Genomic DNA, 14458 nt, shown 5'->3' on the forward strand with positions numbered 1-14458 from the left:
GTGCCTCCCAGGAGGTCCTTCTTAGCCAAAAATAGAAAAGATGCAAGAAATGACTGTAGAGCCAGACATGTTCTGACAGGTTCTACAAAGCACTGTGTCAGTAAAGAGCTTTAATATATTTAATATAATCCTTTTTTTAGTCTTATTTGATCTTATCTTTTAAGATATTTCAAATAGAGTTGCTTTAGCTGTAGTTTTAGTTTGCTGAATCTGTCATTGTTCTTGACACGCTGCCCTGAATCCTGTGCGATTGGTGTCAGTAAGGTATCACAACATGTTTGGACTGTCTTGTGTTGTTCCTCAGGATGCAGAGAAGTTCAGGATTTCTTCAGGCTTCGAGGAGGGACGCGAGAAGTGTCCATATGACCCAGCTAAAGGCTACACTGGACTCCTCATAGGTAAAGTAGCAGGCAGCATGGAGAATGGCCTCTTGTGCTCATCTGTGTTTAGAAGTAGCTAACCTACTCCACTGGAATACCTTCATTCATTATGTGAAATTCAGTGCAAGGTTGCTTGTGGTATATTTTAATCTGAGGTCATTTCACCAGTCATGTTTTAATTTCAAATGGAAACAAGCAGAGGTGTTTCTGTGTGTATGCTGAGTGTTCGTACACACATGCTGTATGTAATAATGCGTGTGTCTGCATGTGTCTCTATAGATGAGCAAATGTATACAGCCTCTCAGTATGAGTTCAGGAGCTCTCCTGACATCAGGCGGAATTCTCCCACCCCCACCATCAAGACAGAGGAGGCCCCCACAAGATGGCTCCTGGGTCAGCACCCACTGCACAGCTACATGGGCACACATGTCCAAAACACATCTGCATCAAATACATGTCACACAACAGTCTGCATCATGATCCAAAACAGTTAAGCCATTCATACAGTCAGCCCTCGAACATAAAATGTGTGGTTTTGGATCACATTCGGGATTTATATCACTCTATTTAAATCACACTATTCCTGGATGTCAGTGCTCATCATCTGCCTTAAGCTTTATTGCATATGGCATATTGTCATTACTCTAAATTTAATACACTATGTGTTTGATATAATATAGTATAATATAATATAATAATATAATATAATATAATTTTATATTATATTATGCTATATTATATTATATTATATTATACAGGTTCTGTACGTCAGAGTGCTCATAGTGTGTATGCTTGTTGCTCCTGTAGAAGCAGATTTTGTGGGCTCGGCGTTGGTGCGCGAGAGTGTCAACAGCTCCGTGGGCGACGACGACAAGCTCTACTTCTTCTTCACAGAGAAGAGCCAGGAGCAGAGCGCCTTCAGCGGGCAGGGCCGCGTGGCCCGCGTGGCACGCATCTGCAAGGTCAGACCCACAAGAGACCCGCCTGCTGCACTGAGAAAGCACTTCCACTCCTCTCACCTCTTAGTCTGTCTGGCACATCTTCTATACAGCGCTGTCGCAATAGCTGCTGTGACTAGTGCAAGTGCAACACTCCTAACTGAGTGCCTGAGCTACGCTATAAGGTCTGGGTTGTGAGAGTTCTTCGAAGGTAGAGGATGTTCAGACACCAAGCATCTTTCTCACCTTACACATCTGACCTCGGGGAGGAACAGAGTAAAAAACCTCATACTGTGGCCAAGTCGAGTGGAAGTTAGCTAGAAATCCTTTACAGTGTCTTTGAAAATGGGGGACAAAGCCTTTCTGTAATTTACCAAAATAATGTTCTTTGTGTTTCTAGTTAGCCGATGACGGCTTTGATGGATTTGTATACAGTTTTGAGTCTAGGGTTCGGTCTCAGGTTGTGACACCACACACTGGAAAGCCCAGGGGTCATAATGCTCCCTCACCACCACACTGATTAAAGAGCACACACACCTACTCACTCACCCACTCACTCACTCAACAGGGTTTTCCAGTGGGTGCAAATAGCCGTGTGTGTGTGCTTGTGTGTTTGTGTTTGTGTGTGTGTGTGTGTGTGTGTGTGTAGCACATCCCTGGGACATCCCCCTCAGAGCATAGTTCATTGGTGTGTGTTTTATGAGTTAGTGTCCTGGCCTTGTCCTTTCTGTATGAGTGTGTGCCTGTTCTATGACACAAAAGACTTTGAACCCTTTGAACCCAGAATTCCCCTGATTTGGTGCGTGCGTGCGTGCGCGTGTGTATGTGGGTGTGTGTGTGTGTGTGTGGGTGTGTTTGTGTATGTATGTATATATGTATTGGCTTAGTGTTCCCATTCCCATCAGGCCTGGCCACTATAGGAGGCATTCAGATGACCTTTGGTATTTTCTTCACATGTCAATCAAGGGAATATATTGAGCTCATTACTCCTCATGTTTGAGGTTATGGATCACTCTTCTTATTGCTTTCCATTACCTGTTAGTAGAATACCCTTAACTAAGTGTCGCTGTTAAACCATCCCCCAGTTTCTACTATCTTGTATGTCTTCAGCCCAAAGTTCAGCACAAAAACTCTACAAGAACTGCAGGGTGAATTTCGTCTCATTTTGTTTGTCTTCCTGTGGCTGTTCTGCTGAAACACATATCCCCATTGACACCACAGCTCTAGCACAGCTTGACTGTTTCCCAGTAAATCCACAAAGCCTTCGTTTCTGGCTTGGGGAGTTCAGTGACACATCTCCTCTTCCTCGAGATGACCAGACAGCTGCCAGACTGCTGATTATCCACATTATGGCCAGGGGACAACGCACAGATCTCTCCTTCCTGGCACGGTCACCTTGGGCCCAATCTCAGCTTCATGCCCTCGGGCGGTTGGCATGCAGGATGGCACGGCTGGTGCCCCCTGCTCCTCATAAACAATGCTGCGCTGGTCTTTCTGATGGAGACCCAAACCTGGTTCCACAGATGGCAAAAAGCAGGAGCAGGGTTATAACTGAGGGTGCTGTGCATGTCATTATCCTGTGCAGTATGTTCATTTGGGCCTGAATGGGTTTCACTGTGTTTCTGTGCTCTCTGTGTGTTAAGCAGCTCAGTGTATTGATGGAGTGTGCATTAGTGGGTGTGCCATTGCATCAGAGTGTGATGATGGCGTGTCTCAGGCCGTTGTGTGTGTGTGTGTGGGTGTGGGTGTGTGTGTGTGTGTGTGTGCCTGTGCGTGTGCGCCCCAGACAGTGTGTGTTCATGGTGTGTGTGACTATGCACTTGACCATTTGCATTTTGAGTGGTCCAGTGGCATTCTTTGTGTTATGTATGCATGTCACCATTCTGTTGGTCAAGTCAGGTGTGCTGTGTGCATAACACTGCCCTATAGTACTGCCCCGTGCACATTTGTAATGCTGGACAGAGTTCTGGGGAGGCTTTAGTAAGGCTTGGCCCTTTGCCTCTGGGATTAGTTCAGATGGTGTTTGAGAAGGGTTGGGGGGGTTTTGCGTCAGTGTTATTATTGGTGCTGCTGTTGGATTCACTCTGACTGTTAAATCCCTTTTCTCCCTTTTGTAATTCCTTACAAGTTCAGTAGTTTTAATGAGGGGATTATCTTGTAGATGGAGTCACTCCAACAGTTCAGCTTACTGACCTGAAACCCAAGAGTTGAGAAATGGCAACAAGTTTTTTCTCAGATAATCTTAAAGAAGCTATTTGTTGTATGGGCTAAAGAGGAGGCCATTCAGTCATGCAACATACAGCATGAACTCATATCTATTTTTGAGTATGGCATCGCTCCAAAGTCAAAAGACTTTTCTCTGCCTGTTTTGTTTTTCAGGGTACAACTCTTTTCTTCCTCCTCCTCCTCCTCCTCCTCCTCTCCCTCTCCTCCTGTCTTCTTACTATACCTGCCCCTCTCCTCCAAACTCAGTGTACCATATCCCTCAATTCTTTGGAGCAGTGCTGAGGTCTCTGAACAGTAGGCCTGTCCGACTGCGAGCGCTGCTCATTTCCCACGGTCCCTCTCTGGCTGCAGACGGAGTTGGCAGGGCCTCGCGGCGGCAGGAGTTAGCCATCCGTTCAGACATCAAGTCCAACACTCGCCGGAGTGGACCCTACTTAAGAGCTGGCCGCGCTCCTGATTTCCCGCCGTGGCGGTCTCCCTCTTGCCCCCGCAGCTGATTCGACTCCATTAGCGCTGGAACGCGACTAGCGCGATAGTCCCGCGGGTGCGGGGGGGTTATGTGGTGCGCAGGGATTTTTGGCCGGGGGTTCGGATGAGCGTGGTGTTTCGCGCTCATTAAGTCGGGGCGTTGCACGGAATTCCCTGCTGTGTGGTGCTGGAGAGAAGTCATTTACGTTGAATTACAATGTGTTCTGGCTTATTTGCATGACAGATTGGACTCTGTGTGCGTGTGATTCACTGCTCTCTCTCTCTCTCTCTCTCTCTCTCTCTCTCTCTCTCTCTTTCTCTCTCTCCGCCTTACTCACACCGTTGCCCTTACATGCCCTGCTTTAGAGCCAGTTCCATTACAGTGCATTAAGGGAGTCTTTCATTACGGCTCGGAGGCCATGCCACTCTCCTTTTAATATTTCTTCTAATTATGGGGCATGTTGTCCCTTTAGCACTCCTTCTCACCTGCTTTTAATGCCCACTTTGGGTACTAAACGAGAAATTATTGACTTGGAATTATGGATATTTGAAGGCTGTGCTGAGAAGGTTTTACTGAAAGTGAAAATGAGTCAAGATGTTCTGTTGGTCAGCAATTGAAATGTGTATAAAATTACTCTGAAGTTGTGGGATGAATTGTAGGGGACGGCTAGAAAATGAAAAGGATGTGGAAATGTGTATAAGTGGTGTAGTTGGAAGAGAAGACTAGAATTTGTAGAATTTCGAAAAAAAGCATAAAGTTGCTTCATGTGAAATATGATACGGGAATGTGTATGAATTCTGTTCTCTCTCTCTCTCTCTGTGTGTGTGTGTGTGTGTGTGTGTGTGTGTGTGTGTGTGTGTGTGTGTGTGTGTGTGTGTGTGTGCGTGTGTGTGTCCTGCAGGGTGACCATGGGGGCCATCTGACACTGCAGAGGAAGTGGACGTCCTTCCTGAAGGCACGCCTCGTCTGTTCGCTGCCCGACTACCAGCTCCACTTTAACGTCCTGCGCAGCGTATTCACCCTCAGTGGAGCCTCCGCACGCGACACACTCTTCTACGGGATCTTTGGCCTGGAATGGTAAGGACATGGGGGAAGGAGGAGAGGAGAGGAGGACACAGAAAAACAGAGAAAAAGTGGAGAGGGAGGGAGGGAGGGAGGGAGAGAGAGAAGAGAAGGATAGGAGGGTGTTCATTTTGTTGGTGGCATGCAGTTTTTGACACCAGCAGGTGAATTTTGAGAGATTACGTTCATTCACTGAAATGGGGAACACCTACCAAGAGTTTCTACCAAAAGACTCTTGGACCCATAACATTACTTTTTAGTTTTTCCCCCACTGCAGTACATTTATTTTCCCAATCATGTCCTGTAATGAATTGTCACACTTCTTTAAATTGAATCCAAAGTCTAATTTCCAGACCAAGCTCCACTAATCTTCAGAATTTGCGAGAGTGAGAGAAAGAGAGCAAATGGGAGGGAGGGAGGGAGAGAGAGAATAAGGGAATAAGGGAATAAGAATTAGAGGGAAGGAATGATGGAGGTGTGAAGGTGAATGTTCCTGCTCACGTGGGGCCTAAAGTGCATGAACTTTACATGTTGGACCACCAGTGAAGCTGCTTAACAACAGGATCGATAATCCATCAGCTGCAGCCTGCCCCTCACATCTCTCCTTACATGCACACAGCTCTCTCCATCTCTCCGTCTCTCCGTCTCTCCGTCTCTCCGTCTCTCCATCAACCTCTCTCTCCATCTCTCCATCTCTCCATCTCTCCGTCTCTCCATCTCTCCGTCTCTCCATCTCCCTTTCTCTCCGTCTCTCTCCCAGGGGACTGGTTGAGCCAAGCATCGTAGGTGTCTGTAGTGTGGTCTCGTGGAGTGTGTGTGTGTGTGTGTGTGTGTGTGTGTGTGTGTGTGTGTGTGTGTGTGTGCGTGTGCAGCTGAAGCAGCTGCAGGTGTAAGCCCTGACTACCAGAGGAAGGCGGAGTGATCGATAGGCTTTATTAGATTCCCCTGGGCAACCCTTGTGCCACTGAGACACAGCGGCCCAGACTCATCATCAGATTGCTTGTTCCTCAGACGCAAGAAGCACGTCTAGGACCCCTTTCTCTTCCTCTCTCTCTCTCTCTCTCTCTCTCATTCTATCTCTTCCTCTCTCTCTCTCTCTCATTCTTTCTCTTCCTCTCTCTCTCTCTCTTTCGCTCTCTCTCTCTCTCTCTGCTTGCCATGTTCCATTATTGCGATTCTCTCTTCTTTTCTGTCCATTCTTATATCTACTGTATCTCCCCCTCGTTCTCCTTAACCCCCTTTATCCCTCCTCTCCTCTGTCGTTTTTCTCTTTCTCTCCCTCTATCCCTCGTTCCTCTCTTCAGACCGAGCAGAACTGCTGATGCTCATTGCGCCCTGTTTCTCTTCCAGCATTCTAATCGGGATCTTAAAATCGCTGACAGGTTTCCTTGCTGTTGCCTGGGTCCTGAGAGTCATCTTTTATTCATAGAGGGGCCGTCTTCCCTCTATCTCTTTCTCTCTGTCTTTCTCTCTCATTTCCCCTCTTTCCCCCTTTCTCTCCCCCCCCCCCCCACAGGGTACAGGGCACAGATACAGCTTGTTTACAGCTGTTGTTTGACTATAGAAACAGACTAGGAGGTGTGTGTGTGTGTATGTTTGTGTGTGTGTGCGTGCGTGCGTGCGTGCGTGCGTGCGTGCGTGTGGGCGGGCGGGCGGGCGGGCGTGCGTGTACGTGTGCGTGCGTGCCTGCGTGCGTGTACGTGTGCGTGCCTGTCTTTTTGTGTGTGTATGAGAAGGGACTGTATGTTTGGTTGTCTTTGTGTGTCTGTGTGTGTGTGTGTGTCTGTGTCTGTTTGCGTCATGACAGAGGAGTTATAAAAGACAAACCCACTCATCTGAAATGACAGAGAAGAGCTGATGGCTAAAGCTAAGCTGAAGGCCGTAAACTTCCTCCACTAGCCCACTTGAGCTGAACACACTCGCCCTTGAGATAGGAATGTTTCTCTGAACACGTCTTTCTTTCAGCGATGAAGTAAAAATACAGTTATGCCACACACATTGTTTGGGTACAATAGTTTAATACAATAGAGATAATACAAGATAATACATAGTGAATACAATGTATATTTAATCATTTAAATGTATATAATTTTATGTATGTAAAAAGATTAGCAATTAGCCTAGCTAATTTAAATTGTGTGCACTAAAGGGTCAGTATATATTGGCTTGTGTGCACTACGAAGTGAATATGTGGGCTTAGTTCTGTATATAATGAGTTTGGTTCTGTGTTTATATAAATAATGACTGTGAGTCTGATTTCGATGTGCAAAGATTTATGTGCTGAAATGTTATTTTCTCTGAAAGGTGTTTGCATTTGTGTGTGTGCGTGAGTGTGTGAGTGTGTGTGTGCGTGTGTGAGTGTGTGTGTGCGTGCACGAGTTTGTGTGTGTGTGTGTGACTGTGTGTGTGTGTGTGTGTGTGTGTGTGAGTGTGTGTGTGCGTGAGTGTGTGTGTGTGTGCACGAGTGTGTGTGTGTGTGTGTGCATGCATGCTTGAGTGTGTGAGTGTGTGTGTGTGTGCACAAGTGTGTGTGTGTGTGCGTGCGTGAGTGTGTGTGTGCGTGCACGAGTGTGTGTGTGTGTGTGTGTGTGCACGAGTGTGTGTGTGTGTGTGTGTGTGTGTGCGTGCACGAGTGTGTGTGTGTGTGTGCACGAGTGTGTGTGTGTGTGTGTGTGCGTGCACGAGTGTGTGTGTGCATGCGTGCTTGAATGTGTGAGTGTGTGTGTGTGTGCGTGCGTGAGTGTGTGTGTGTGTGTGTGCACGAGTGTGTGTGTGTGTGTGTGTGCGTGCACGAGTGTGTGTGTGCATGCGTGCTTGAATGTGTGAGTGTGTGTGTGTGTGCGTGAGTGTGTGTGTGTGTGTGTGTGTGTGTGTGTGTGTGTGTGTGTGTGCGTGCGTGCGTGCGTGCGTGCGTGCGTGCGTGCGTGCGTGCGTGCGTGCGTGCGTGCGTGCGTGTGTGTGTGCATGCGTGCTTGAGTGTGTGAGTGTGTGCATGCGTGCTTGAGTGTGTGAGTGTGTGAGTGTGTGTGTGTGTGTGCACGAGTGTGTGTGTGTGTGCGTGTGTGAGTGTGTGTGTGTGTGTGTGTGTGCGTGCGTGAGTGTGTGAGTGTTCAGGAGGACTGCAGGCATGTGGGAAGGTGAGTGATGGATGGCAGCAGGGAAGAGAACAGCATGACTTGCTGAGTCAGACAGAAAGCCAAGGTACAGAGAGAGAAAGAGTGGGAAAGAGACAGAGAGAGGGAGAGAAACAGAGAGGGGGAGAGAGAGAGAGAGAGAGAAAGAGTGGGAAAGAGACCGAGAGAGGGAGAGAAAGAGAGAGAGCGGAAGAGCTTGAGGAAGACAACTGTTAGAGTAGAGAGGGAGAGAGAGAGAGAGAGAGCGGAAGAGCTTGAGGAAGACAACTGTTAACGTAGAGAGAGAGAGAGAGAGAGAGAGAGAGAGAAAGAGTATGAAATGGAATAGGGAGAGAGAAATGGTGTTTGTATTGTTGACCTCCACTGTCAGGTTGCACTGGTGTGACAATGTCATTGATTTATTAGCCAGAAATAACGTAAGTGTGTGTGTTTGCATTTCTGTGTGTGTGTGTGTGTTTTTATGTTTCTGTGTGTGTGTGTGTGTTTACGTTTCTGTGTGTGTGTGTGTTTACGTTTCTGTGTGTGTGTGTGTGTGTGTGTGTGTGTGTGTGTTTGCATTTCTCTGTGTGGGTTTACGTTTCTCTCTGTGTGTTTATAAGAGCTGTGCCTGAATTTCAGGTTAAATCAGGTTGAGGCAAAATCAGCTGCAAGATACATCCATCTGTGCTCACTACTCTCTACTCTGTCTTTATTTGGTCAGGTTTTCCTCTCTCTCTCTCTCTCCCTCTCTCTCCACCTGTCAGTGGAGATGTACTGGATGCCTTGATGAGCTTTGTGTCTCGCCCCCATCTCTCCCTGTCCAACTCCTCATCTATCTATTTTAGCGTTGCCATGGCAATGTGGCGGGTTGTTCCCGTGCTGTGCCCTGGCTTGCCTCAATCCCAGCAAACTCTGGTGCACTCACACCTCTCATAATCCTCTCTCTCTCCCTCTCTCTCTCTCTGTCTCTCTCTGTCTCTCTCTCTGTCTCTCTCTGTCTCTCTCTCTGTCTCTCTCTCTCTCTCTCTCTCTCTCTCTCTCTCCGTCTTTCTTTTCTCACTTTCTGTGCATGTCTCACTTTCTCCTCCCTCATTTGTCTGTCTCTCTCCATCACAACCCTTTTCTCCCTTTGTTTCTCTCTTTCTCTCTCTTTCAATTCCCCATGTCTTATTTTAACTCTCTATTCTCTACCCTCCTTCGCTCTCTCTCTCTCTCTCGCTCTCCTTCTCCTAATACCTTCTAGGACTTAACTTAGTGCCTGAACCTATCCTGTGTAATGAGGTGTTTATAGTGTAGGCTACTGGGGGACTCAAAGCCCCTCCTGTGCCCAGTCTTCTGTGCTGCTTATCACACACACACACACACACACACACACACACACACACACACACACACACACACACACACACACACACACACACACAAACACACAGTTTCCCCTTGAAAAAATTGGCACAGATTAACACAACAGCTGCACCTTACAGTATGCTTGACTCTCGTAAAGAACTTGTGAACTCTCAAATGTATGTACTGAGTAGCCTTATCCCATCTACCCTCACACCCCTTTAAGGGATAATCAAGGGTTATCATGTGATATTACAATACTCATTTTATTGTATGAACAAATAGTAATATAATTGTTTGTTCCTCTCTCTACCCAGGAAAAACGTGAAGGCGTCGGCCATCTGCCAGTACTCCATTGGGGACGTGTGGCAGGTTTTTGAGGGACCCTACATGGAGAGCCAGGACTCCAGCTTCAAGTGGAGCGAGTACATGGGCAAGACCCCCGAGCCACGGCCCGGATCGGTGAGAGACCCCCCCACCACCACCACCCACCCCCCCCCCCCCCACACACTCACCTCTCACCCTCCCAGCGAGATGGTGTGCTTACTGGATAAATAAACCCATTTGCAGAGATGATATGGTATGGCATACAGTGATATATGGGATGAACGATTGGATAGTTAATATCAGGGTAGTTAAATATTTACTGAAGAGAGAGAGAGAGAAGCTTTACATGTCAGCAGTCTCTAGCTCCGCTCGGGCTTAATGAGCCACTGGATACATGGAGGAAATGATAATGATGGCGTGTACGCTTATGGACTGCAGCTGAGTGGTACATTGCAGTATAATGAGCATTTTGAATGGAGAGGCATCATATTTCGGCACCGTCAGCGCCCAAACTGGGGCTCAGATGTCTCAAGTCAGTTTGTTTCTGTGCGCTTAGTGACCAGCAGAAGAAGCTCCCAGCCTTCTAGGCAGGACTGATTGGGGTAATTGTCTGTGTAGCGCACTAATATGGATACAAATATTGCTAACACCCCCATGATGTCATTGTTCAGAGCTGTTCTGAAGGCCTGACTTTAATCTGCGCTGATTAGTGACCTCATCACAGCCTCTAATGAGTTCTTATTACAGCTGGGTAAAGACTGCCACTGCTTCAGATTAGGATTGGAAGAGAGGGGAGGCTGGAGTCAGGGCATTACTCCAGTGCACTTTACAGGGGTTAAGGCCAAGTCACTTCACTAAACTTTTACAACAAACGGTAAAGATGAATGCATTCATTCTCTCATTCCATTCTGTGTGTGTGTGTGTGTGTGTGTGTGTGTGTGTGTGTGTGTGTGTGAGAGAGAGAGAGAGAGAGAGAGAATGTGTGCGAGTAAGATGTTTCTAACTATCTCAGGGCAAGTTTGCATCTGTGTGAGCTGCTGTTGTATCAGCATAATCAGCTGCTGGTCGCTGCTCTTAAGAAACGGAAGTCAGCACTTCAGAGCACAGCCTCCCTAATCTCGGAAGAGAGAGAGTGAGAGAGAGAGAGAGTGAGAGAGAGAGGAAGAGCAAGAGAAAAAGAGAGAGGGAGACTCAGATGAACGAAATCCTTAGACAACTTATTGCGGAGTAAGGGGGGGGGGCACATGTCATCGCCATGGAGATTACGGAAAGCAGAAAATCTGTCTTGATAGGTTTTTCACCCCCCCCCCCCCCACACACACACACACACACCACCCCCATATTGGATGCATTCCAAGCCGTGACACTTTTTAATGAGATAATTCATAGTCCAGTGACATGTTTTGCTCCACACTCTGCCTAGTTCAGTCTCTGCACAAACTAGAGAAATGAGCAGGGCCTTCTCTGCACGGGCTGATCTAGGAGCCTCTTCAGTCCAGGAGCAAGAAGGGAGAAAGAAGGCGTGGACCTCAGTCGGTTGCTGGCGAGATAAATCTAAGCCTTTTGACTCAGCACCCGTGTCAGCCGTTTCCCTCGATCACGCCAGACCTTTAAACCTTCGTGAAAAGCCACCCCCCCACCTATTGCACTCAATTTGATGTGAACCCTGTGAAAAATACTCTTGCTTTCATTCAGGCAGTGCCTTTGTTCAGATTTTCCCCTCGTGGCTAGACTTGTCTGCAGTAGTGTAGTATAGTATGGTGTAGTATAGTATGGTATGTAGTAGTGTAGTGTAGTGTAGTGTAGTGTATAGTAGTAGTGTAGTGTAGTGTAGTGTAGTGTAGTATGGTATGTAGTAGTGTAGTGTATAGTAGTAGTGTTTCTCCTGGCCAGTGTTTGAAATTCTCAGTTTCTCAGATGATAAAAGGACACACCCAAATAGCCCCTGTGTCTTGTGATGCTCTGAGCAGATGGTTTATGTGCACAGCACAGCATCAGTGTCTGTATTGGGGAGTGTGTTTGGTGAGTGTGTTTGGTGAGTGTGTTTGGTGAGTGTGTTCTGATGCTCTGAGCAGATGGTTTATGTGCACAGCACAGCATCAGTGTCTGTATTGGTGAGAGTGTTTGTTCTGTCCTTTACTTTGGGAAAAGGAGCCCCCACAGGTCTCTCTGTAAAAAAGGGGAATGTGTTGTTAAATATCACCACCAGAGAGTGTGGAGTGTGGTGTGTGATGATGACATGATGTGTCACTGTCTGTGTTCCTTCTTTTATATTCCCTTAAAGTCAGCTTGACATTTCCATGAAATGCACTGGTTCTTGCCACAAAGCTTCCAAAAAACAGTATGGAGCCTCTCCTAGTAACTACTTTAACTGAACATGACATGCTGTGCTTAACAATCACTTGGCATGACGTGAGGTAACTTGACACAGCATTACCCTCCGTCTCCTCTGTGAGGAGAGCATGGCACACAGCAGAACATGGCCCTAGGTGAGCAGTTTGGACGTGGCGCGGTGTAACGTGATATGAGGTGACATGACGTGATCTGACATGCCGGGCGTCTCTCTCTCTCCCTCTCTCTCTCTCTCTCTCTCTCTCTCTCTCTCTCTCTCTCTCGTTCTCCCTATCTGTCTCTCTCTCTCCCTCTCTCTCTCTCTCTCCCTCGTTCTCCCTCTCTGTCTCCAGTGCATCACAGACCGGCTGCGGGCCAAGGGTATGAACTCGTCCTTTGACCTGCCGGACGACGTGCTGCACTTTGTGCGCCGGCACCCACTCATGTTCCAGCAGGTGCAGCCGCGGCTGCGCCGCCCCCTGCTGTTCAAGAGGAGCACGGACTACACCCAGCTGGCCGTGCACAGCCAGCCGGCGCTGGACGGCCGCGTGTACAACGTGCTCTTCATCGGCACAGGCCAGTCCTTTCTCATACTTACCCTCCTGTGCCATTCATGTGTTTGTTATTTTTCAGTTAGGAGGTTTCATATTTGATTTATGTGAGTGCTTCATCTGGAGCAGTGTGCATTGGGGGGTTTGAAGTACTACTACCCTGCCGACCTCAAGCAGATGGGCCCCCCCTTATGTGCCACGGTTCTGCTTAAGGTTTTTAACTGATTAACAGTTTTTTTTTCTTGCCCCTGTCGCCATTGTGCTTGCTCTAAGGGGGGTTTAGGCACTGGGCTCTGTAAAGCGATTGAATTGAATTGAAGTTTGCTTTTGTGTATTTGTACTGAATGCGTCTGCCTCTGTGTAGATGAGGGCTGGCTGCACAGGACTGTGGAGATAGGAGGTCGTCTGCACATTATTGAGGAGCTACAGCTCTTTGAGCAGGCCCAGCCTGTGGACAGGATCATCATCTCTGGAGCTCAGGTGAGACTGCTGGATGTCATTAGATTTATAACCTTTACAAGGAAGTAACAATAGTTAGTGTGCCACAGTTAGGAATATTAGTAATAGCAATATTTGTATCCTCATTAGTGGTTGTTTATTTAGGTGTGGTAGGTTGCATCGTAGCTGTTAAGATGACATTGTTAGTGGTAGAATTGTGCTTCAAGGGAGTCAGCACTTCCACACCTGATCATTCAAATGAATTAGTTAATTTGAGATGTTATGCCATGAGTCAGTGAGGGTGCCTGGCCTGATTTGTGTGTGTGTTTGTGTGTGTGTGTGTGTGTGTGTGTGTATTTCTGTGTGTGTGTGTGTGTGTGTGTGTCTGTGTGTGTGTGTGTATTTCTGTGTGTGTCTGTGTGTCTGTGTGTCTGTGTGTGTGTGTGGATTTGTGTGTGTGTGTGTGTGTGTGTGTGTGTGTGTGTGTGTGTGTGTGTGTGTGTGTGTGTTTGTGTGTGTGTGTGTGTGGTTACTCTTTGCAGAGGAGTGTGTATGTGGGCTCTGCCTCAGAGGTGGTGCAGGTGCCCATGTCCACCTGCGACAGGTATGGCTCCTGCTATGACTGTGTGTTCTCCAGGGACCCCTTCTGTGCCTGGGACGGGGAGGAGTGTGTGGAGGTCTCATCTCACTCTGACAGGTGAGCATGACTATACACTGCAGTTTCATAACAGCCACTTACAAACTCACACACATACTGCATACACACACACTCAGGCACTCCGACCTAGAGTATGTACACATACTGTCGCAGCCCAGCTCTCAGCAAGACGCAACCAGGGAATTTCTCAAAGCACGTTCTTTATTAACGATTTAAAGTTACAACAAAGGTATTCAAACAGAACAGAAAATGGGGTAAACCCTCCGGCTTGCACCCAGTGCAACCGGCACCTTCCCCTCTGTCCCTCTCTCTCGTCAGTCCTTCTTACTGACTCTTTAAACCCTTTGTTTGACTAGATTGACACTGATCAGCCACTAGTCAAACAATCTGCAGGTGAGCGGTCAATTAGTGAAAGCCCGACCTGCCTAGTCCCCAGAACACCTCCCCAGGGTCCTAAAGTCTGCCCTGTATAGGCCTGGTAAAGGAATTCACCCATGTTTAAACTAAGTGGGAGCCCAAGAGCAGCTTGGGCTACCACAATACACACACACACACTCAGGCACTCCGACCTAGAGTATGTACACATACACACACACACACTCAGGCACTCCGACCTAGAGT

At 47.6% G+C, this 14458-nt stretch overlaps 1 protein-coding gene across 1 annotated transcript in view; it reads left to right on the forward strand.

The window, feature by feature from the left end:
• Positions 1 to 14458, forward strand: part of sema4ga (sema domain, immunoglobulin domain (Ig), transmembrane domain (TM) and short cytoplasmic domain, (semaphorin) 4Ga) — a 39368-nt gene that overhangs the window by 17784 nt on the left and 7126 nt on the right. Inside the window, exons 6-13 of the mRNA XM_012840375.3 lie at positions 305 to 398; positions 660 to 773; positions 1188 to 1342; positions 4915 to 5090; positions 9850 to 9994; positions 12544 to 12766; positions 13106 to 13221; positions 13722 to 13876. Of these exons, the coding sequence (XP_012695829.2) occupies positions 305 to 398; positions 660 to 773; positions 1188 to 1342; positions 4915 to 5090; positions 9850 to 9994; positions 12544 to 12766; positions 13106 to 13221; positions 13722 to 13876 (1178 nt within the window). The remainder of the gene's footprint in view (positions 1 to 304; positions 399 to 659; positions 774 to 1187; positions 1343 to 4914; positions 5091 to 9849; positions 9995 to 12543; positions 12767 to 13105; positions 13222 to 13721; positions 13877 to 14458) is intronic.

Source organism: Clupea harengus, chromosome 13 (genome assembly GCF_900700415.2).
Source record: "Clupea harengus chromosome 13, Ch_v2.0.2, whole genome shotgun sequence".
Taxonomy (NCBI): domain Eukaryota; kingdom Metazoa; phylum Chordata; class Actinopteri; order Clupeiformes; family Clupeidae; genus Clupea; species Clupea harengus.